We start from the raw sequence: 25,754 nt of genomic DNA, 5'->3' as shown, positions 1-25,754 counted from the left end.
CCATTTGTATTTTTGTATTTTTTATTTTGTAGAAAATATATTTTAAATAAGATAACTTTATTTCTGGGGCTAAATATCAGTCTCATATAAGTCAGTTGCGATTTAAAAGAAACCTATGATGCTTTTAGTGGGGACAGTATTTAATGCTGCGATAGGATAACCATGGGATTATCTCCTTTGTTATTAACAACAATGGTGATAACATTACGTCGTTGTAAAATCATAACGATTTGTAGTTATATACACACGACACCCTCAAGCGTTTTTTTTCCCTGTGAAACTGTATCCATGGCAACACAGATGATGAACTGGCACCTTACCTGGCTCCACTTCGCCCCTTATGACGCCGATGACGTCTGTTATTTCACGACGTACATTGCTGGTCGTCACATTCAACCTGACAGACCTGTGTGTAACATAGCAATATTATGTCACAAAACCCATCCTCGATTTTTAAGGGTCTTATTTCGCTATATCTTATTTCAATAAATACCCTGGATCCCAACTTCAAGAGGCCACGGAGTTAACTGAATTTCTGGAATTTCTGGGCTCGATCGTAGCGCGAAATTCATTAAATCTCGTGAACTATACAATCAATGTCATGTTCGTGGTTTTGTAAAGGGAGGTCAATCTAATACTAGAAAATGGCTTATAACAAAACACTCGTGTCCACTTACACAAAGCCATTTAAAAATGTGCGCCAGAAAATAAAAAGTATCAATTATCTGCATAAACTCTGGAATATAAAAGGCATTTTTTAATTGTGATGAAAATGAATGACAATGGTTAACTGAAAATCAGTGATGACACTAGGTGAAAAAAATTATCATGTGCTTCTTTCGCGGGAGTACAAACCAGTTACATAATTTTCATAAATGTGTATTGATTGTTCGCTAACGCCGCTCACAGCAGCACTACTTCAGCCATACGACGGTGGCCTTTACACAATCGACTCTGTACCAGATCAGCTTTTGTCCTCTCCACTGGAAAACAATTCTCTCCAAATCTCGATGATTAATAATTTAAAGAAGATAGCTGCACATGTGCCAATACTTGTAAAGGAAAAACAAGCCACTACACTGACAGTAGTGACAGAAAAAAAGCAAAATGGGCATTTCTCGAAAAGCGATTATGGAAGTATGGAAGTACTAGTATGGAAGATGTAGCGCTAAGATCGTTCTCCTGTTTAGGCTGGGGGTTACGTACATCCCCGGTGTAGAGAAGTAAGGCCCCAGTCTGTAGGTAAGGTTCAGCCCCGCTCGCCAGTCTATAGGAGCCATGCGGCCGTCCATCTCTCTGGGAATAGAAGGCTATATTCATTTTTTCAATCTAAATATATCATGACAGTTACATAGATAATTATTGTAAATTACAATTAAAAATGTATGAAGACGATGAACAAATTATTGTTTAATTTTTCTTAACCTTAAATGGAACGGGGATGTATTCCTTATATGTTTCTCAGTAACGGATCAGTTTGTTTGTTTGTTTGTTTGTTTGTTTGTTTGTTTAACGCCGCACTCCACACCTTTCCAGCTATATGACGACGGTCTGCAAATAATCGAGTCTTTACCACACAATCCAGTGACTGACATCATGAGCATCAATCCAGACAATTGGGATACGATGTCATATAAGAAGCAAGTCAGCGAGGCTGACCACCCGATCCCGTTAGTCGCCTCTTACGACAAGCAAAGTCGCCTTTTGCGACAAGCATGGGTTGCTGAAATTCTTTTCTATGACCTATTCTAAACTGGATCTTCACGGGTCCAGTGTCGGATCATCGATTTATGCACTGCGTTTGTTTAATGTTGAATGTCCCTTCCACCTATCTTAGCTGGAAATACGGTTGACAATAACTTTGTAACTATGAAAAAAACAAACATTTGCAGCGGCTGTGGTTGTGTTCTTGGTATTGATTATGTCATATTCACGTTAACATTCCGATCATTGAAAATATACTGTGATTGACCCCACTTTTTGTTTTATCAACATCTTAATATCTTGATTTAATGTTACGTAATTTACGAAATAAAGGATTCGGGGCAGTTGTTTATCGCACAACAAAACACTGCAGGGAGAATAAACCATCAGGGGTGCAGCCCCGGGTGGTTTAATCTCCCTGCAGCAATATTTGTACGATAACACATGCGAGCGCATCTCCAGTAACGTCATGATAGAGAAATGATTTATTGTGAAATAAATACCGCTTTGTTATTCAATATTCTTTGCGGTTTATCCCGTAGCTACCTTATACAAGATAATAATCAACACGCTACGAGGAATTACGTATTATCTGTCCCAAGTGAATAAATGGTGTAAGTCCCGAGCCTTTGGCGAGGAACTTGCAGCATTCATTCACTGGGGACAGATCTAGAACAATCCGAAATTCAAGTTTCGAGTAGGTTATTCTATATATTAGTCACTGAAATTTAAGAGCGAAAGTGAAGCGTATGAAATGTCATCCCTATAGACAAACTTCACTAACGCCATGTAATCAATTTGTGACGTCATAAACAATGAGTGACGTCATATCGTATTTTTGAAAATTATTGATCACTATGACCAATCAGGATTGAGAATCGATACATATGTACAAATATCAGGAAGTCATTATTCTCGACACGTCTACCCTTATGGGTATTATAGAATGTTCAGTAGTGTACTTCAATGTTCTTCAATGTTGTTAAAGGGGGGGGGGGGGGGGGGGGGGGGGGGGGGGCTGTGCTGCATCTGGTCCTCTTTCGGTCTATCTCAAGAGATGTAATTAGTGAATAATGTTAGATTTGACACTATTTCTGCGTAATTAGGGTAATAAAAATTCAGTTTCAAGCAAACAAAATTGGTTACGAATCACTTTAATCAAATTTGCTAAGACTGCCCATTGGCCGGAACATATAGTCTCCCTTTAAAATGCAAATCTCGGCAACACTCGGGAACACTCGGTAGTAACAGATGCGGTTCGTAAGATTAGCCTGCTAGCACAGGACCAGTACAAACTACATGTCGCCATGGCAATATATGCGCGTATCAGTTGTGTACACTGCCCCAACACACTGTAGATATCTGTCAAGGTCAAGGTCAAGGTCAAGGTCAATATGTTATCAGTGAGAGAACTTGGAAGTGTTGAGTTCTTGAGTTTCCCGACTACCTGAGAATCTGCTCCGCAAACCCGTATCCCACGACGTGAGCTGGTATTCCAGGCAGCGCGGGATCTGCGTCCTCCACTGGTATCCGATAGGCGAACTCTGACAAAATCAAGTATTCGTGTGTATGCAAAACAGGAGAACTATTGATGTTGTATTGATGCAAGGCGTTCCAATATGATTTAGGGGCGATGGAGTAGCTTAGTGGTTAAAGTGTTCGCACGTCAGGCCGACACCCGTGAAGATCCGGTACTAGAATAATTCTTCAGCAACCCATGCTTGCCGTAAAAGGCGACTATGCTTGTCGTAAGAGGCGACTAACGAGATCGGGTGGTCAGGCTCGCAGACTTGGTTGATGTATGTCATCGTATCCCAATTGCGTGGATCCATGCTCATGGTGTCAATCACTAGACTGTCTGGTCCAGACTCGATTATTTACAGACCGCCGTCATATAGCTGGAATATTGCTGAGTACAGCGTCAAACAAACAAACAAACAAAACGTCAGACCGAAGGCCCGGTTCGATTCCCCCATGGGTAAATTTTGTGAAGCACATTTTTAGTGTCCCCCATCGAGATAATGGTTGTATGTTCATAAAAGTGGCGCAAAACAATGCGTGATTTATGTTCGTGCAGAGTAACATTGTTAAGTTAACACACACTACACTATACCCACCGCATTTATTATATCATACTTATTTTACATTAAATTCCCACAAATGATAAGAACAGAACAGAAATTATAGACGCACAAAACAATAGACGCAAATGAACGAAGAGCTATTTAGTTGGAAATTTCTGAATCAACGTAAAATTAAAACTTACTTATAAACAATATGAGTGAGGATTTAACGCCGCAGTTTTATGTATTTCAGTTGTAATACGGCGTAACAGTTTCATGTAAAGTGAGTGAGTAAGTGAGTGAGTGAGGTTTTACGCCGCTTTTAGCAATATTCCTGCAATATCATGGCGGGGGACACCAGAAATGGGTTACACACATTGTACCCATGTAGGGAATCGAACACGGGTCTTCGGCATGTAGAGTTGACCCGTGAAGATCCGGGATAGAATAGTTCTTCAGCAACCCATGCTTGCCGTAAAATGCGGCTATGCTTGTCGTAAGAGGCTACTAACGGGATCGGGTTGTCAGGATCGCTGACTTGGTTGATGCATGTCATCGTATCCCAATTGCGCTGATCGATGCTCATGATATTAATCACTGGATTGTCTGGTCCAGACTCGATTATTTACAGACCGCCGTCATATTGCTGGAATATTGCTGAGTGCGGCGTTAACAACAAACCAACCATGTGGAGTGAAAGCCCAGAAAGATGCAGGTCTTGGGATCATATGAACAAAACGAAACGCCTATCCATTCAATACTAATAACCACCTGTCGCAGGGTAGCCTGGTGTCAGGGGGTCCTCGTCTCCCTCATAGACAGACCCCCTCTGGGCACCGGTAGGGGGGAGCCACCAGGTTTTCGGGTACACGTCCTTGACATGGGCCGGGCGGTAGTCCCAAGGGTCAGAATAGAGAATGACCCCTATTGCCCCGTGTTTCTCAGCAATCATTACCTGGAATAGAAAGCTAAATGCCATCATATTAGTCCAGGGCCTGTTCCACAAAACGATTGTAGCGCTAAGATGATCGTTACTCCCATACTTTAAGATAGGCTTACGATAGTCGTAGCGCTAAGATCGGTTTCTACAAGTACGACCTGGGGCCCGTTCCACAAAGCGATTATAGCGCTAAGATGATCGTTGCTCCCATACTTTAAGATACTTAGGCTTACGATAGTCGTAGCCGGCAGAGATCGCTTTGTGGAACGACACCCAGAACGACACCCAGTTCATGAGTGCAAGGGATGAAGACTGACAGTTTTATCCCAGCCGAAACTATGGAATACTGTAAGGGACATTCTCGCGATCTCGACCTTTGGAAACGAGCCAAATATGCCTGAAGTGCGAGAATGCGAGATCGCGAGAACGCGAGATTTGGCCAAAACACAACATGCAGTAACATCTATGAAATACTGTAAGGGACATTTTCGCGAGCTCGTATTTTCGCAATCTCGTCCTTTGGAAACTGGCCGAGAATGCGAGATCGCGAGGACGCGATATTTTGGTACAACTGTAGAGAGGTGTACCGAATATTGAGGTCTAATGGTCGGAACAAACGCTTCATCGGTTGAGACCAGTGCGCCCCGGCCAATCAATACTGCCCTTCACAACTTGCGAATTTTATGAAGAACAGTTCTGTATATCAGGTAGGTCACAAGCAATGTCTGATGAGTTCTGTCATACAGAACCGCTTCCGCTTCCGCTTTGTATACATATGTGAACTTTAGATGCGATTGTATTAAAATTGGATGATGTTCAGAATTGAACATCTGCTTACGGTTAATACGAAACCATCACACTACCCAAGGTGGGTAGCCTTGGTTATCAAAAATCTCCTTACATTAATATGATAATTACCATGACAACGCACCTTGTCGCCTCGGTAGATTTTGCCGTATCTTGCAATGACGATACTGCCGGTTACGTTGATGTGCATGCTGTCGAGGGCTTCGTAATCTTCCACTCGCCCATAATTCACATACACCACACTGCCCTGAAACGTGGGGAAGTTAACTCTGAACAGTACAGTATCGCTCGGAATGTTGGGAAACGCCCATTATTGACTATTATTAGGGGTACAACTACTAGTGCTACTACTACTACTACTACTACTACTACTACTACTGCTACTGCTGCTGCTGCTGCTACTACTGCTGTTATTGCTTCTGCTGCATCTACTACAGTAACTACAACTAATAAATAAATAATAATGATGATGATGGCGATGATGATGATGATGATGATGATGATGACGATGACGACGATGATGATGATGATGATTGTTTCTTCCTTACTTCATAACGTCATTGTTGTCATCAAACGACTGTTATTTTATCATACAAATATCTAATTACGGACTCCTAGACACAAAGACAACAATGATGGTTCTGCGCATCACAGGGTCACCCACCTGCACAGACCCTGCCTTGGAGTAGGCCAGGAAGGGCGGCACCACCTCCGTGCTGTTTTCCCCCGGTGTCAGCACCTTCTCCACCCTGGGCGATTCCGCTACAACAGTGTTCGCCTTGTCCAGCAGGAACACCTGGTTAGGGTGGGAGGCACTCGGGTAGGACAACAGCACGTCAAACTTGACTGACTTGACCTCATCCAGGCCTATGTCAGACCAGTAACTATGGAGGATGTCGCCCAGTTGCTGGTTCCTGTCCTGGCCAGCGAGGTGAGGGACTAGCGACAAGTTTCTGGAAGGACATAAATACATTCTAATGCTGTCACACATCTCATCTTTATCATGTAATGGAGCGAACATTAAATATTTAGGGGAGAGGGGTTGTGGGTTCGGAACGAAATATTTCTTCGGTCAGGGTTTTAAAACAGCATTTTCTGTGAATGGATGAGCCATACAATTATTTAACTGCAACACGTTACTCTTCAGACCATCCATTATGTCCGGTGAACGGTACATTTCTGAAGACAAATTACTTTTTAAGCAACATTTTCGGGAACAGTATTTTTTAATAACTCGTCGTAAGAGGCGACCAACGGGATCGGTTGGTCAGGCTCGCTGGCGGAGGTAATAAGTGGCGTCAATGGTGTCTGTCATACTCAGCAGCCCTAAACTAACTATACTTCGTTCTCTCCTTGAAGATCAGGGTTAGAAAAGGTCTTGAGCAACCCATGCTTGTCGTAAGAGGAGACTAACGGGGTCGGGTGGTCAGGCTCGCTGACTTTATTGGTGCATGTCATCGTATCCCAATTGCGTAGATCAATGTTCATGATGTTGATTAATGAATTATTATTTAGTGTCCAGAATACTGCTGATCACAGAGGTAAAAAACAAACAAACCTCTCGGCAAAAGGTTAGATTTAGCAAATTAACTTAGCATAAAATACGTAATATCATTAACTTAGATAGTATTAAATGATTTCCAGTGCATCTGCATGTTCATTTATTTAAGCACACAATTAAATGTAAACAAGCGATGGTAGCGAGCCCCCAACCCGTACGCGCGCGCACACACACACACACACACACACACACACACACACACACACACATTCGCACATTCGCACACACATTCACACATTCGCACAAACACACACACCTCCCTTCAAGAAATATATCATACCTGAGAATCTTTTCTATATTCTGTGGATTTATATCTTCCATCATGATATCTAAGTTATCGTGGGTAGCATCATCTTGCGGTCCCTTCACACCTGGGTTACTCTGACCCTGCTTGTCATCGGGACACAGGGCGTACTTGCCCACGAGGATTCCCACCGCCAACGCTACTGCCAGGGTGAAGAAGCCGGTAAGTCCAAGACACCACCTCGATGTCGGGTCTACCTTCCTGGAATTACTCTTCTGCATGTTGGGTCAACCAACTATCAGCAACTCTGGATTTGTGTGGTAACGCTTGCTACCAGGACATCCCTGTAACAACCACTGATGAGCAATGGAGTTCCCGTGACACTAGTAAAGGCTGACTTCAGATAGACGCGCCTCCGCTGTGAATAGTTTGTATGTGATGTTACTGCTTGTTTGTGATTCGCTACAGATAAAAGCATACCGGGCCTTGCGACATATCCTCTTAAAAGAAGTAGGGGGTCATGAAATAGGAATGTTAATACAAAGTATTAGGGCAAAGATAAGTGTTGACGACAAACATCCGGTGCAAGAACGTTTATGTCCGTAAAAACGTAACACCAAAACACAAGCTACAGTTTGCACGTGCCTCACGCATTATCACCCACACACGCGTAAATGAACCAACAATGGTGGCATTACGCACTACTGATCAACAAACGTCAACTTTGAAATTTCCCATCTAACCCGTATCGTCCATCAAGAGGGGGCATGGGTGGCCCAGTCGTCTAAGGCGCCGCGATTCGCTTTGCAGAGTTGCGTCCCTTGGACACGCCAGAAACCTATGATTGTTGGTTCGAATCCCGGACCGCCCCGATATGTTTCTAGGTTTGTCAGCACCATACCCGTGCTCGTGGGTTTTACCGAAGTAGTAAGCGTCTGTGACCTGCATCACTTCGGGCTTTCCTCCCACATTAAGCTGACACGCCGTGATATAACTGGAATACTGTTAAAAGCGGCGTAAAACCCAACTCACTCACTCACTCACTCGTCCATCAAGATCGTTGGCCATCATAACATCTACTGTCATACGTCACTACCGGTTGTAATGTGTTCCCACTGCCTTCATTAATACCATACAACTATTATTAAGCCTAATATCTCTTACAATTTTGGACATTATAAGTTATTTCCGAGTATCCCCTGTTGTTTAAGGTATATGTATAGCTTGGACAAACGATACATACATATACAAGGGGCATATACGATTCGCTGTGCAGAGTTACGTCCCTTGGACACGCCAGAAACCTATGATTGTGGGTTCGAATCCCGGACCGCCCCGATATGTTTCTAGGTTCGTCAGCACCATACCCGTGCTCGTGGATTTTACCGAAGTAGTAAGCGTCTGAGACCTGCATCACTTCGGGCTTTCCTCCCACATTAAGCTGACACGCCGTGATATGACTGGAATAATGTTAAAAGCGGCGTTAAACCCAATTCACTCACTCACTCTAAAGACAATTATCATACAATAAACTCGGACCACAACTGGTAACGTGAACGACTTCTGTTCCTGTTCACGCTGGGTTATCGTGGTAAATAAAGAGTAAAGCTTTATTTAGGTTTAACTCGGTATGCACCACAACGCAGCCAACCCGCACGTGCTTTTGCTACCATGAGGGCGCTTCGCCACACCTGTGACGCTCAGTTTTCCCCCTGCAGGCGACAAAGTAAGACAATTCAGCGGCAATTCTCCGGGGATGATCACGGGAGTTATATCTTTGACACTAAGCTTCCGTTCGTAGCCCCGAGACCTTACAACGCATATCGTCAAGCATTACCCGTATGATGAAACGTAAGGGGTACGATGTGACTATTGTTTACCTGGATGACTTTGCTATTATTCCTGCAAATAAGGACCACTGAGAGGAAGTATTGGAATACTTGTGCCGGCTTATTTAAGATAAAGGTTTTATAATAAACTATGATGAATTAGTAGCACGAACCAAAATAGGGTATTTCTGGGTAAAAATGTTAACAGTGTTGCAGGAACATTAAGGCTCCCTGAACATAAACTTGTAAATCTGATGTTTGTGTTTGTTTGTTGTTTAACGCAGCACTCTGTAATATTCCAGCTTTTTGACAGCAGTCTGTAACTAATCGAGTCGGGACCAGACAATATATTGATTGACATCTACGCTTGGTTGGTTGGTTTGTTGTTTAACGCCGCACTCAGCAATATTCCAGCTATATGACGGCGATCTGTAAATAATCGAGTCTACAATCCAGTGATTAATATCATGAGCATCGATCCATGCAATTGGGATCGATGACATGCATCAACCAAGTCAGCGAGTCTGACCACCCGATCCCGTTAGTCGCCTTTTACGACAAGTATAGTCTCCTTTTACGGCAAGTATGGGTTGCTGAAGACCTATTCTACCCGGGAATCTTCACGGGTCTACGCAATTGGGATACAATGACGACTGTTCAGATCAATTTGTAATTAAAAAGTTACAGTTGCAGCAGTTGCCATGACAACTGAACAAGGCGTCACGGGCGGTTCATGACGGGCGGACGTTTATGAGGCGACTTATAAATCTCTGCAATGCCGTGAAGCGGAAACATCATTTTGTGACTCTTAATGCTTTGGCTACCCGTGAAGATCCGGGGTAGAAGAGGTCTTCAGCAACCCATGCTTGCATTGCCGTAAAAGGTGACTAACGGGCTCGGCCGAGTTCGCTGACTTGGTTGATGCATGTCATCGTATCCCAATTGTATGGATCCATGCTCATGATGTCAATCACTTGATTGTCTGGTCCAGACACACGATTATTTACAGATCGCCGATTATTTACCTACCTACCTACCTACCTACCTACCTACCTACCTACCTACCTACCTACCTACCTACCTACCTACCTACCTACCTACCTACCTACCTACCTACCTACCTACATGCTCTTAAAAAGTGAAGTAGTTTCCTATCAAGAATTTGCCACTGATGCATGCGGCGAGAGCCGCGCACTAGGTGACGATTGGTTTTATGTACGTTGTAAGAGCGATATATATATTTAAGTAATGATATCCACACATAGAAGATTTATGTTTCCGAAACGGTCGATTACACGATTCCAACGATAACATGAGTATGAGTTTTTGAATCACTATGAAACAGTGATGATACCAGGTGTTCGCGAAAAGGTGAGCGTATCCTGCCCCACCGGTGGCACCCGTCATAAAAACACATGCAAAGGCAAGTAAGTTGTTCACCAGGAAAAGAAATACGGGAACATATGGCACAAGTCAAAATAGGGAATTGCATCGGACATCATTTTTGTCACTGATGTGTCAACTTGGAAACGTCATCCATGTGTCTACCATAAAACGTTTTGAACCCGTTAAGATCCGGGTTTGAATTGGTCTTCAGCAACCCATGCTTGCCTGAAAGGAGACTATGCTTGACGAAAGATGCGACTAACGGGACCGGGTGGTCAGGCTTGCTGACTTGGTTGATGCATGTCATCGTATCCCAAGTACGTGGATCGATGCTCATGTCAATCAGTGGATTGACTGGTCCAGACTTGAGACCGCCGTCATATAGCTGAAATATTGCTGAGAGTGGCGTTGAACAACAACAATACATAAAACATTTTGAAAGCTTTACTGAAGCCTTGAATGTTGTAACCTTGATCAAGCAACTTCTGACAAGAGATGTGTGAAACTTTGAAATCTTAGCAGAAGGAGCATGCTCCATTGTAACTCAAAAGTTGTGAAATGTAGACATCAATGGCTGGAGATGCAGGAATATTGCTCGACACATGTTTGCAAGCGCCCGTAAACCCCAAGCCGTCAATGATAGGTCACAATTTATTCATGAAATACTTATTAATAATAATCAAAACATAACTGAGAAATGATGAAAACAACAAAAGCCGCTGACTTTGTAAACAATTGTATGTAAAAATAAGCTGCTATCCTTCAGAGATGAATTGACGGCTAAACCTCATCTGATACGTCTAATGACGCCACTGAAAACCGATCATGTTCAAAAGGTACATATGGAAGGATCAATGCGAGTGTTATCCAGTGTAATAGCATATGGCGAACAGCATCTACATCAACATCATCATTGGAGTGTTTAACGTCCACGTCTGGAGTTCCGTTTTCGTGGACGAGGCAGGTAGTTTTAATCTAAACATTAATATGAGTATGGTTTTACGCCGCGTTTAGCAATATTCCAGCAATATCACGGCGGGGGACACCAGAAATGGGCTTCACACATTGTACCCATGGCGGGAATCGAACCCGGGTCTTCGGCGTGACGAGCGAACGCTTTAACCACTAGGCTACCCGACCGCCCCTTAAACATTAATATGTGTAATATGGGATAATTATATAAAAATTGTCCCAAATTGTAGGGGGGGGGGGGGGGGGGGGGGTTCAAAAGTAACAAAAGCCCAGGAGAGAACGATATAAGTGTAGTTTAGTAAAATATAATATAAATATAAAATATCTAGAGATGGGGGGTGAGGGGGTGGGGGGTGGGGGTGGGGGGTGGGGGGGTGTAGAGTATATCAGTTACGCTGATAGCTTACTTACTTACACTACTATTGGAGATTTAACGTGCGCTTTACGCCAGGCCCGCCAGGCCATTTTGTGAGATTGCTAAGGAGGGCGTGTCCGAAAGGTGAAGCAACCTGGGGGACATCAGGGCTGCTTGTTTTCAATTTTGAGAATTTGGAATTTGGAAACTTGCAATAGGTGGGAGGACTAAGGGAGTGTGGGGTTGTGGGGTTTTTGGATTTGTGTTTTATTAGTTTTGATTAGTGGTGGCTTATTTTTTTGTAGGTGATTATATGCGGCCTAGCAGTTCAGTTTTATCTACACTGATAGCTATGATGGGGGCCTCTAAATAAAGAAAAGGGGTTTAAATTAGAAGCAATATACCCGCGGGGTGCTTTTATTTTCAGCCCTTACAATTCATATCGAGAATAATCTCACTGATGTGAAGTCTGTTTTGGCTGACGGTGTGAAGCGGGCTCATGCTGGCGTTTGAAAGTGCTTAAGTGACATTAAAATACATTCAAAGGTGTGATATGCCGGTAGGGGGTTGTAAAGTTACATAACTGGTCATGTTCAATGCAGTTAAAAGAAACAATGTCATCGCCAGCGTATTGTATGGGAGTGACTCCACATTGTTACAATGGCCTTGAGGCATGCCCTATCAAGGACAAGCTGGCCAATCACGTGTGAACGGATTACCCATGGTTTTAATGTTGGTCTGTACAACTGACCAGTAGGTGTATATAAAGTCATGAAGTGTCTGGACACATATCACCCTTGAACGCTCAGTCACCATGGATTGATACGTGAATCCTGTCAAGTTGAACCATAGCCTGGTAAGTTCCTATAAACCCTGTGTCTTAGGAAACATTTCAGTAGATGGTATTATGGTTATCAATATTTTTACTTCTGGGCCCTCGAGATCTCATATATTCACAGTATATGTATGTATGGTATATGTAGTTGTTTGTTTTTTAACGCCGCTCTCGGCAATATTGCAGCTGTATGACGGCGGTTATATATAAGTAAAGACGATACGGTGTGCAATCGTTGGCATGGATATTTCAATCACTCAGCGCTCAGGATTTAAACCTATGTCAACCATGGTCACAAATTCATTGAACATATTCACCTGACATGTTTAAGAAACGTGATTTACATAACCGTATTAAAAAAGGTATTCAAAATGTCTATTCTTAGCTGTGGGAATGTTTTGTGGGCCCGACTCACAAAATATTTCCAAAAAGAGATGTTCAAGATATCCAATGCTAAGTTGTGGGAATGAGTCGCGCTCATGTAATGCACGTGCATCTCGCTCTTTGGCGACTGGGTTATGAAATACATGTTCCGGGGCAAGCGTACAATTCATACAGGACCAACTCAAGCACATTCATCAAACACCTAAATATGGCTTTCCACGTTGATGGAGTCATTGCGAGAAAACATAGCCCCGTGCAAGAAAATAGACCGTCAATTCGTTTCTTTTAACCAAAAGCTACCAACACACAGGTACGTTCGATGTTTAGATTAACATTCTGAATAATTTACGTCACAGATATCACCTTTCATATTAGGACGAGCTATTAATCTGAATGGTAGAAAATATAGAAATACTATATATTATATATGTATGCATTGCTGCTCAATCCATGTACTTATATTTTTTAGAAGGGATAGTCTTACCGTTTTCAGACATTTTAGAAAGAAGCCATGATTTAAACGTAATCAATACACTTCAAGCTACAGTCGAGCCTCGCTGTGTCGAACTTTGATGTGTGGAATTCCCGGTCCCTGCAAACCTCTTCTATATTTGGCATCATTTATACTCGGAGCTGTATTTATTCAAAATCGTTTCCTATAAAAAAAATTGTTTATAAATTAACTGTAGCGAAGAAAAATGTTACAACAGGTCAGTGATAAGAAGTATCCAATATCAGAAACACCACAAAACGATTAATTTACCGAATTATCATTTTTTCAGGAACATCTTATCGGAAATTATAGTTACCTAATTCTGAATGTGATGACACCCTCGACGAGGTGTCCTTACCTACAGGGGGTGGGTTCGGAAAACCCTAGGCCTGTCTGCATATCTCACCAATCATCAAGTAGAAACGCAATTTTGTATCTTATCATGGAGTGAAAATTAGAATGGAGCGTCAGAACGGAAATGTAGATAGTGATTGAAGCGTCCCACAAATATACGTTATGGCGTCAGCAAATGCACAACAGTGCATTACATCCATGAACCTGGCCGTATCAAAACAATGAATGCTATGAAAAATATGCGCTAAATGGCATGAAATCTATCTATACTGAAATGAAACGGCACCTTTTCGTAAAAAGTCAAATCTGTTTTTTTACAATGTTGGCGTGATCTGCTGTTTGGTTTCAATATGAGTCGACCGGCTATCGATCGATATTATTTCATAGTTATGAGTGAGTTGGGTCTAACACCGCTTTTAACATTATTCCTGTTATATTACGGCATGTAAGCTTAATGTGGGAGGAAAGTCCGAAGTGATGCAGGACTCGGATGTTTACCACTTCGGTGAAACACACGAGCACGGGTATGGTGCTGACAAACCTAGAAACATAATCGGGGAGAACCGGGATTCAAACCCACAATCATAGGTTTCTGATGTGCCCAAGGGACGCAACTCTGCACAGCGAATCGCGGCGCATCAGACGAGTAGGCCACCCGTGCCCCCTCATAGTTATGAAGAATTGGGAGGTATCATGTATTGGGATCGATAGAATGATCATCCCACACGAGCTAGACACAACGGTTTTGTTCATGATTTTACTGAAATATCAATTCCATGCGATTGGTGAGGTACGGTTTGTCTGACCTTGTGTACAGGATAGAATATCATTTCGGATACTCGTGATATTAACTGATCTAGAAATATTTAAACAATGACACAGGGGCCTGTGGGCACAGGATCAGTCGTCAAAGGCACAGCAATTTGCTGTGCAGAGCTACGTCCCTTGGACACGCTAGAACCCTACAAGGGGCGGTCGGGTAGCCTAGTGTTTAAAGCGTTCGCTCGTCACGCCGAAGACCCGGGTTCGATTCCCGACATGGGTACAATGTGTGAAGCCCACTTCTGGTGTCCCCCGCTGTGATATTGCTGGAATATTGCTAAAAGCGGCGTAAAACCATACTCACTCACTAGAACCCTACAATCGTGGGTTCGAATCCCGGGTCGCCCCGATTATGCTTCGAGGTGTATCAGCACCATACAATGCTCGTGGTGTCACCAAAGTGGTAAACGTCTTCTTCACTTCGGACTCTCCCCCTACATTAAACTGACACGTCATGACATAACTGGAATACTCTTCAAGGCGAAGTTAAGCCCAACTCTGACTTATGCTGGTGCTAAGATTAACCAAAGCTAATTCAATCGGCTTGTTTCAGTGTCATTATGTTCTAATTACTACCTTCCTGTGCGGTCCGATTATGTATGTTGAGCAATACATACTTTACATAGCATTACTTAATGTGAATAAGCCTATTTGCAGCTTGTGTAAATCCCTAATCCCAGCATGTATGATGACATATATACTTATGTTAAACAATGTGTGCAAACAGGCGAGGTGCCACGGGGCCGACATGCTTTCAGCTTGGGTTGAGTGAATATGGTTTTACGCCGCTTTTAGCAATATTCCAGCAATATCACGGCGGGGACACCAGAAATAGGCTTCAAACATTGTACCCATGTCGGGAATCGAACCAGGGTCTTCGGCGTGACGAGAGAACGCTTTAACCTCTAGACTACAGGACTCGCGTTCAGCTTGGGTCAAAACCAACAGAAAGTAGGTCGGCCTGGTAAAAATCGAGACAGGTACCTAGTTGTTGTTTGTTTATTGTTGCTTGTTTTAACACCACACTCAGCAATATTACAGCTATGTAACGGTCTATAAATAATCGAGTCTGAAGGAGACAATCCAGTGATTGATGTGAGCATCGATCTTCGCAAGTTGGATACGATGATATGCATCAACCAAATCAGCGAGCCTGCCCATCCGATCCCGTTAGTCGTCTTTTACGACAAACATGGGTTGCTAAAGGCCTATTCAATCACTGGATTGTCTGGTTCATTATTTACCGACCGCCGTCAAACAAGCTTAATCCTATCCATGTCGGCCCCGTGAGACACTCCCACTCCAGAGGCAGGATAGGTCCCCGTTATCTTCTACCTGTTGTACGAGCCGACTAATGAGGTTACCCCGGCAGTAAGGATGGTCGCACGGCATGCTGGTAGACTTACATCTAGTCTCTGAAATGAACATATTTTACAGAAAAAAAACGGTTGTTAAATTACAGTTATAAAATATAACATAAAGGAGCCCAGACATTCTTCATTTTCAGATACTGCAGTAATCTAGACTTGCCAAACATAGACTTGCATTGGCTGTATTGGATATATTTGTTTAGGGTCTGTATGACAGACTAGACATGCTGGCAACAATTGCCCTTAATATCGGAAACACCTTAATGTCTAAAATGTTTCTAAAATTAAACCATCGAAAACAAGGGTACTTTTTGGGGAAAAGTTGGCAAAACCAATTCTTAAAAAAATGTAAACTATTCATTTGAAGTAGTCCGACCATTTTGATGGCTATTGAGGGAGTAAAAATATCCTCCCTACAAAATTTCCTTGAAAGGATCCTAATACAAAGGCATTATCAATAGAACTTACGAGGTGAAAAAATAATCTTATTAATAAGGAAAATGTGAACTTTGTCATGCTTCAGTTGGCCATTGAATTCAAGATACTTAATGCTGTAGTAAATCAGAGACTGCCAGCCTGATAACGAGTAACATGGCAACTGTGATCACATAACACGAACAATAAACTGATTGCACATCTTAATCACAAACCAATTACAATACAGATAATGAGCGTATGTAAGAGAATGATGTCAGATTGTGGAAATATAAAAGGGACTGATAGGTATGGATGGTCATGGCAAACGTGCTAGCCAACATTTAGTTTAGATGCATCACACATTCTCGTGGTGGAAGGCACTTGATCTACATATTACGTATAATATTTTATGTAGTCATAAACGTTCATTATATCAACTGCATTGCACCATAATAAGCAAAAATAAAACAATGAGACATAATATAATAATTATATATAAATATATGTTATGATTGTATATATAATGTTACCAAACCTGCTCTTTTAACCATGCTTTAAACAGTGATATATAAGTCTGGAATAGACTATACCTTAATCCCAGTATTACGGCTAATCGACCCCCCCCCCCCCCCCCCCCCACTCCCATAGCTTGACAATAGGGACTGGCATAGTGGTAAACCGCCGTGAAACTGTCAAACTTAGTAAAAACAACCATCTCGTGTACGCTCCATTAGTAAACTACCTGTTACATGTTAATGCCATGTATGTCTTTGTAATTGTGTGCAGAGTTGCGTCCCCTGGGCACGCCAGAAACCTGTGATTGTGGGTTCGAATCCCGGTTCGCCCCGATGTGTTTCTAGCTTTCTCAGCACAATGCCCGTGCCTGTGGGTTTCACCAAACCAGTAAACGTCGGGCTTTCCTCACACATTAAGCTGACACGCCGTGATATAACTGGAATAATGTTGAAAGCGGCGTTAGACCTTACTCACTCACTCACTCGTGATCATATGAGCGCACATTTCCGAATCTTTCCCAGACTATTATTCACAGACCGACATGATATAGCCGTTATACTGCTGTGAAGCAACATTAACTCATGTGTACATGTTACTATTGCAGATTTACTTAAAACAGTGTAGCGGCCACGATGCCTGTCAACGGCTCCTTCACCCCTGATGCAACCATTGAGATGAAGGACACTGTACATCTTTCCCGGACGAACTCCGAGCTACAAATGTCCGACAGCGGTTCCAAAAGTAACCGAACACGAGGCAGCACCAGCCAAACAGTCTGTACACAGGTGTTTGCCATTCTTGTCTTCATAACAGGACTCGGTATTGGCATCGTCATAGGATACTTTGCTCTCAACCCCAATCTGGCAGAATGTAAAGCACCATCAGTTCATGAACAACGTGGGGATAAGATGGTTACTCCAGTAGTGACGTCAGCGACCAGTTCCCCTCGGCCTGTCCCAACCCCAACATCGCCGCCACAGATGCCGCCGAAATGCTCGATTGGAAAGATGATCACAAAAACAGACGAATCTGAAGATAAGGGATTATTTGAGCTTCTTACTACCGAGGAAATGAATCAGGTGCGAAGCTTCATGAAGCGCCAGGGACTTATATCATCTGCTGATGGAACGCCATCTTTGAGGGACAGCTATATCTATGGCATGTCACTCTACCTACCTCATAAATCCAGAGCCCTGAAGCATCTCGACAAAGGTGAGGAATCTCCTGGACGATTTGCCGATGTCCATGTCCACAGAGGAAACAGGAACATTCCAGATCTTATGGAATACCGAGTAGGGCCACTTGGAGAATCAATGACGGCCCAAGCCATGTATATTGACGGAGAATTGCCCTATAACAGTAGACCAAGAGACGGCATTGAATGGGACGGCCTGACAGAACACGTCACACGAGCCATGGCGATACTGCGGCCGTTGCTTCAGAATAGTTTTGATGGCGCTTATTATCCAAACGGCGGTCTAACCTTCCACCCGCAGGCGCCACCCGGTTTACAACCAAATGAGAGAGAGACCCGGTTTGTTATGACTCTGCAGGTTGAAGGTACCGCTAGAGGACGCGATCTCCACCCCCTCCCTCTAACAGGCACTGTTCACAATCCCGGCGTTGACACAAGTAACTGGTACACACATAGCTTCTATTACCTCAATCAAGGTCCCTTCTCCTCTGCTGAAGAATTGCTGTCAGCTTATAATAATGGCACAATCAAAACATTTTCCTTTCCCAGAGGACACCGCCAGACAATTTTTGCAACATCCTTCCCTAAACAGAACTCTGACAAGAGAAGACAATACGCATCTACTAAATCCCCTCCCAGATCGTACACCCCTTCAGGGCATCGGTTTGTTATCAACGACCATAATATCAAGTGGATGGGATGGGACTTCACCGTCGGGGCAAGCCAGTTCCGAGGTCCCAGTATTTTCAACGTCAAATTCAAGGGGGAGAGAATCGTGTATGAAAACTCATTGAACGACGTTGTATTGGTGTATGCTTCCGACGTGTCTTCAGGAGCCAACACCATCTACATGGACGCAACGTTTGGTGTTGGGGAATTTCAAAACCTCATCCCTGGAGTTGACTGTCCTGATCATGCCGCCATATTGGACGCTACCTGGTTTAACAGCTATAGCCAATCTCCAGTTTCAGCCAAAACGATTTGTGTGTTTGAATCTGCAGGTGAGCAAGCTTTGTGGAGAAGGAAGGACAAATACGCAGCAGGTCTCGCAAACCATCATCTCATGGTTCGAATCCCAATGTCTGTAGGAAACTATGATTACACCATTGACTTCATTTTCTTCCTGGACGGGAATCTGAAGACAGAGGCCATGGCGTCGGGATATCTCCAGGCAAGCTTCTGGGATCCTTCGAATCCCCACGCTGGCACTGATAAGACCACGGATCCGTTTGGGTACAGGTTAGGAGAATTCACACACGGGGCCCTCCATGACCACACGTTTGGTTTTAAAGTTGATCTGGATATTCTTGGAACTGATAACAGCTTTGAAGTAATTCACTGGAAAGCAGGCGACATTCTCACAGCGTTGAAAACGCAGTCAAACATTGCGACAAAGCCATCGTACTTTTTATACAACGAGACGAGATACATTGAATGGGAGACCCTTCAGAAGGAATCAGGGCTGAAAATTGACATGGCCCGACCGCAGTTCTGGACAGTTGTCAATGAAAATCAGAAGAACAAATGGGGTGCGAAGAGGGGCTATAGAATAGTACCCGAGACGTCAGTAGCGCAGGTCGTCCCCGAATCTCACCCAGTGATGGATGCTGTGTCGTACACGAAGTACCACTGTATGGTCACTCAGCACAAGGACAACGAGGCATACCTTACAGGAGCGTATGATCTCAACCGACTGGCCGACCCTTTGGTGTCAATGGACCGCATGATCAACGATGAACCAATTGTAAATTCGGATTTAGTGACGTGGGTTAGTATAGGTTTCCTTCACGTTCCCACCTCAGAGGATGTGCCAATGACTGTTCGTGCCCATTCCAGTTTTGTGTTAAAACCATTCAACTACTTTGACAGCACAGCCTCGTTTGACATGCCCCAGTATGTTGATACCAAAGACCATTCTATTACCGAGAGACCGCCAACGTTTCAGTCGTGTTTAGAGCCAACGTACGATCATTGTTATTTTTGTAAATAATGTGTTCTTGAGTGTTAATTGTCATCGCATATTTTATTTGACTGCATTGTGTGAATCTTTTTCTGTCTCTATATTTCTTTTGATGTCATTCTGCATGTACGTACTGTCATACAATCTGTTCATGTATATATGTAAACCATGTTCCATATAAAGAAAGTTATTTTCTTAATAAAAGATTAATATAATCATAACTTCTTCATTTGTTTACTCACTCTCCGATGTGACCCGTGAAGATTCCGGGCTAGAATAGGTCTTCAGCAACCCATGCTTGCCGTAAAAGGTGACTATGCTTGTCGTAAAAGGCAACTAACGGGATCGGGTGGTCAGGCTCGCTGACCTGCTTGATGCATGTTATCGATCCCAATTGCGTGGATCGATGCTCATGATATCAATCACTGGATTGTCTGGTCCAGACTCGATTATTTACAGACCGCCGTCATATAGCTGGAATATTGCTGAGTGCGGCGTTAAACAACAAACCAACCAACACTCTCCGATCTAGCCGTTCCTCTTTTCTGACGTATGATAACGTAGAGAGAAACAATACGTTGATTGGTGTCAATACCAAAGTGGCGTTACGTAGCCAATTAGCGAACCAGGCTTTGTTAGTTTGTTGTTTAACGCCACATTCAGCAATATTCAAGCTTTGACGGCGGTCTGTAAATGATCGAATCTGGACCAGATAATCCAGTGATTGACAATTATGACCATCGATCTTCGCAACTGGGATACTGTTACATGCATCAACCAAGTCAGCAAGCCTGACCACATGATCCCGTTAGTCGCCTCTTGTAAGCATGGGTTGATGAAGACAAATTCTAACCCGGATCTTCACGTATACACTATTTGAAATTACACCTATGACAGACATCACTAAACTGCCTGTCACAAGAAAGTATACATCACATATTTGATGGTTTTTGAAAATGAAACGAGCAAGAAATGGTTGTTCGAAGGGGATTTGATACGGGTATCATTATTGTCTTTTCGACCTGAAGTTTGTTGTGTCTCGGCCACTGTTTTCAGCCTCATAACCTTTTGATAAAACTTGGTAAAATCCAATTTTCAAGTATATGCATTCTTTTTCCCGGCAATTTACAACAAGCACACGCTCGTCTCACATTACGCGATTACATACACGTCGCTGTATAAGTGCAATAACCTTGCAAACCCCATTTTTACCTAACCTCACCTTTTCACAATGAAATCGGGCGGTGGGGTAGCCTAGTGTTTAAAGCGTTCGCTCGTCACGCCGAAGACCCGGGTTCGATTCCCGACATGGGTGCAATGTGTGAAGTCCAGTTCTGGTGTCCCACCGCCCTGATTTTGCTTGAATATTGCTAAAAAGCGGCGTCAAACCATACACACTCACTCACAATGAAATCCTTGGTAACGCTCTCACTTTGCGTCTCACACATCAAACTGACACGCCGTGATATAACTGAAATACTGTTCAAAGCGGAGTTAAGCCAAACTCACTCACTCACTCACTATTGTCTCTACACTTGAAACCAATACTAACCTTACTTTCATCTTCGGCTGTAGTCATTCAGATGCAGAAATTTCTAAAGGTTTATTTTGATAATACAGCTTGTTGTGGTCACCATACGGAAGATACCCTTTGTATGCCCCAGGTGTAGGTCTGTTAGAAGCGAGGGATTTTATGCCAACGGTTTCAATCGCAGTTTTATTTTTATTTATTTTTATTTTTTTAAAAACAACGATGAATACAGGCACTTGTCTTGCTGTCTGAAGGAACTCGCCGAAGAAATACAATATAACACGCTCTTGGATATCTGAGTGAGCTGGTTATTGTTTACACCGCTTTTAGCGATATTCCAACAATATCACGGCAGAGGACACCAGAAATGGGTTTTACACATTGTACCCTTGCAGGGAATCGAACTTGGGCCTTCGACGTGACGAGCGAACGCTTCAATCACAAGGCTACCCCACTGCCCCTTTGGATAGTAGTACTAACATGCATTCCATATTCGACTTTAAAGTAATATTCAGTATCGGTGATCAATTTCTACGAAGACCCGTGAAGATTCCGGGGTAGAATCTGTCTTCAGCAACCCATGCTTGCCGTAAAAGGTGACTATGCTTGCCGTAAAAGGCGACTAATGGGATCGGGTGGTCAGGCTCGCTGACCTGGTTGATGCATGTCATCGATCCCAATTGCGTGGATCGATGCTCATGATATCACTGGATTGTCTGGTCCAGACTCGATTATTTACAGACCGCCGTCATATAGCTAGACTATTGCTGAGTGCGGCGTTAAACAACAAACCAACAACAATTTCCACAAAAGAACAAAAAAATGTGACATGTGAAAAAACACGTTCCCATGTGTGCGACTGTAATCAGTCAAATTACGATTACATTTTAATAAACGAAACGAAATAAAAAGTCCAATCGCAAATTGGCATTGCGTTTCAATTAAGTTTCCGTATGTGATGCGGACGGAATGTTGTTTCAAGAACATAAACACCAACACTCTCGCTATCAGATTTGGTCTCCTGGGGTGTTTTTGTGCCAAAATTAACAAGAGTCGTGTCGCGAGGTGCAGGTCTGGTTGTAAGTATATTCCCTGGCTCAACGCAACCCTCCCTCAGCTAATCGTAAACCTGTTGGGAACCGGTGCCGAGCTCCGCGTAACGCTTGGTGTCTGATATCCCTGCGTGTTTTACTTATATAACGACATGGTGTAATCGTTATGCCCGCGCGTTATACAGCTAAAGGTTTTTGTTTAACGATTCTCGTTTAATAAGCACTGTGGGTTCACTGAGTTTCGATTCCTAAATATGTTTCCGGTCATACTGTACATGTCAAATTCTTCCTTCGGCTAATTGCCCTTTAGATACATGACGTTTTCATATCTTCTGAACAATGATGTGTGGTGGAACGTGGTCCTGTGCTCCATGTGCATGCACAGGTCACAAATTAACTGAAATTAAGCAACGCCGGTCGCGGAGGTTTCTTAGATGGATGGACCGCCTCCGTGGTCTTGTGGTAGAGCGTCCGCGCGGAGAGCGGAAGGTCCAGGGTTCGATCCCGGGCCGCGTCATACCACAAGACGTTAAAAGATTGTACTTGTTGTTACCCTGTCTGGCGCTCGGCATTAAGGGGCTAAAACAAGGACTGGTCGGCTCGGAGTCAGTATACTGTGTCTGAGTGGGGTATTCATGTTAAACTGCGGCATGGTATCTCAGTGAGCTAGCACTATAAATCGGCATCAGTCCGGACTAGTACAAGCAGCCACACACACACATACACGTGCATGCACGTCGCTATATAAGTGCAATAATCTTGGACGCGACGTTAAACCCCATTTCACCTCACCTCACCTCTTAGATGGATGACGGTGTTTGACAGCTTGGCTCCAAAGAGGGCTTCAATCCTGCCCGAACACTGTTTGTTTGTTTGTTTGTTGTTTCCGTCCACATTCAGCAATATTCCATCTATATAACGGCCGTCGGTAAATAATCGAGTCTGGACATGACAATCCAGTGATTGATACCATGAGCATCGATCCTTGCAATTGGGCTACGATGACGTGCTTCAACCAAGTCAGCGAGCCTGACAACCCGATCCCGTTAGTCGCCGCTTACAACAAGCATAGTAGCCGCTTACGACAAGCATGGGTTGCTGAAGAACTGTTCTAACCCGGATCCTCACGGGTCCCTGTCCCGCACTGAAGCACATGTGACATGTGGTGTCTCCTTGTGGAACTGACATTGTTCGAAATATGCCTGTGTTCGCCCAGCAGTGAATGGGTACCCGGTAGGATGAGATGCCAATGTGGCTCTTCACCCTCTTGCGCCTCACAGACAGCTTGGGTTGTATACTCCCCATGGAGCTGAGAATGAAATTCGCGTGAAAACTGATCCATTCACCGGGGTAATAAAGCGCCATACATAGGGCTTATAATAATTTTTACAAGATTTGCGAACTGATTTATCAGAGGGACATAAATTTAATGAGAGTCAAGAATGATTCAATCACCTCTCAAATTTCTACATTCTAAAACACGACCACCTCGTTCTATGTGTGTTTACTGTTACATTTACGATCATTGTTAACATGTTGTGTAAAAAAATATATTTCATAACTTTACAAAACGAACCCTATGGACCCTCCTAATCCCCCCCCACCCCCCCCCCCCCCCACCCCGTATCTCTCCTTGACAACGCTCTGTGCGCATAACGTCGCTAAAAAGGTGCAATAATCTTGAACGAGACGTGAAACCCATTTGACCTCACTGCTGTGCACTCGGAGCACTTCAATACATGACGATTGCGATGTTAACTACCTGTACAACTCCAACCCCCATAGGTTTAGAGCAGCCGTGTGTCTCACACTGTACAAACACACTTACCACCTGTATCTGGAAAAAGAGGCGGTGGCGTAGCTTTGTAGATAAAGCGTTGGCTCGTCACGCCAAAGATCTGAAATCGATTCCCCACGTGGGTACTACGTGTGATGCCTATTTCTGGTGTCTCCCGCTATGATATTACTGGAATACTGGCCATTGCGGCGTAAAACCATGCTCACTCACACGCCGAGAAAACACCTCGTACGTCCACACTCCTAGTGTCCCTTTGTGCGATATTGCTATATTTATAAAGCGGTTAAAACGCGCTCAACAACAGACGCCTCACAATATAATCTATTCAAAGTTTGATTAAAAACTTTCAGCTGGAAGATATTGTTGACTGTAACACAATGGAATGTCTATGCTGTGCTATTCCGTACATACATATTAAATAAGACGCGTACACGAATGGGAAGGAAACAAAATCAGCCTTCAATTGAAAATTGCCTTTTTCTTAAGCTTACGCAGGAAATGTTTTCACCATACAAATACGTGCAATTCCAAGTTTAATAATTCCCCATTTTGAATGACACTTTTTTTGTTAAATCAAACAACACAAACACGTTTTTGTACAGATTAAATCAAAACAAATCTTGTTCGTGTCTAGGGTATTGATTTCAGCATTTGTATTATACTTGACTTTCCCTGTGAAATTGTGTCATGCACGGCAACGATGGGCGCAAATACGTCGCATATTTTCGATGTACAGTAAACTTATCTACGGTTATAACGAACTCAAAGGGACTACTAATTTTAGTTCGTTATAACCGTAGTTCGTTATAAGCATATATACAGCATAAATACAGCAAATAGTGGGGACCAAAAAAGTAAGCTCGTTATATCCGTCAGTTCGTTATAAGCGTGTTCGTTATAACCGTAGTTTACTGTAGTGTTTCCAGGCCGCATGCGGATAAATTTTAAAGTGTGATATATATGGCGATTGTACTAAAGTCTTAATAAAGACACTCCCCTCGACCAATAAATCAAGTAAAATTAAGTTTTACAAAGAAAAAGCAACGTTTATTAGCAATCCGATCCAATTATTGTCCGTTTCAGCAATAGCCTCCCCTGATCAAACACAACGTTAACCACACAGTGAGTATCTTATACAGGTTACCACTGCGCCGCTGTTGAAGAGT

The 25,754-nt window shown here is 43.2% G+C and overlaps 2 protein-coding genes across 4 annotated transcripts in view; one reads left to right on the top strand and one right to left on the bottom strand.

Moving 5' to 3' along the window:
* The window catches only part of LOC124113955 (N-acetylated-alpha-linked acidic dipeptidase 2-like), a 76,739-nt gene extending 68,988 nt beyond the window's left edge, over nucleotides 1-7,751 (bottom strand). For both annotated transcript variants that reach the window (XM_048381852.1, XM_046474460.2), the window contains exons 1-7: nucleotides 7,356-7,751; nucleotides 6,179-6,467; nucleotides 5,639-5,761; nucleotides 4,539-4,722; nucleotides 3,152-3,248; nucleotides 1,207-1,296; nucleotides 321-406 (exon numbers count right to left, since the gene is read on the bottom strand). In XM_048381852.1, coding sequence (XP_048237809.1) covers nucleotides 321-406; nucleotides 1,207-1,296; nucleotides 3,152-3,248; nucleotides 4,539-4,722; nucleotides 5,639-5,761; nucleotides 6,179-6,467; nucleotides 7,356-7,600 — 1,114 coding nt within the window. In that variant the 5' untranslated portion in view covers nucleotides 7,601-7,751. The remainder of the gene's footprint in view (nucleotides 1-320; nucleotides 407-1,206; nucleotides 1,297-3,151; nucleotides 3,249-4,538; nucleotides 4,723-5,638; nucleotides 5,762-6,178; nucleotides 6,468-7,355) is intronic.
* A 4,812-nt stretch (nucleotides 7,752-12,563) lies between these two features.
* Nucleotides 12,564-20,428, top strand: LOC124113939 (retina-specific copper amine oxidase-like). Of its 2 annotated transcripts, none has more exons than XM_046474446.2 (2): nucleotides 12,564-12,717; nucleotides 17,657-20,428. In XM_046474446.2, exon 2 carries the CDS (start codon nucleotides 17,685-17,687, stop codon nucleotides 20,235-20,237), a length of 2,553 nt encoding a protein of 850 aa, XP_046330402.2. In that variant the 5' UTR covers nucleotides 12,564-12,717; nucleotides 17,657-17,684; the 3' UTR covers nucleotides 20,238-20,428. The 2 variants fall into 2 exon arrangements, with proteins under 2 accessions (XP_046330402.2, XP_046330408.2); XM_046474452.2 differs by lacking the exon at nucleotides 12,564-12,717 and adding an exon at nucleotides 13,257-13,390.
* Nucleotides 20,429-25,754: the final 5,326 nt, after the last annotated feature.

This window comes from Haliotis rufescens, unplaced genomic scaffold (assembly GCF_023055435.1).
Source record: "Haliotis rufescens isolate VD_foot unplaced genomic scaffold, xgHalRufe1.0.p SCAF_4, whole genome shotgun sequence".
In the NCBI taxonomy this organism is placed as follows: Eukaryota; Metazoa; Mollusca; class Gastropoda; order Lepetellida; family Haliotidae; genus Haliotis; species Haliotis rufescens.
The sequence above is the reverse complement of the archived record's forward strand: the minus strand, read 5'-3'. Positions and strand labels throughout refer to the sequence as shown.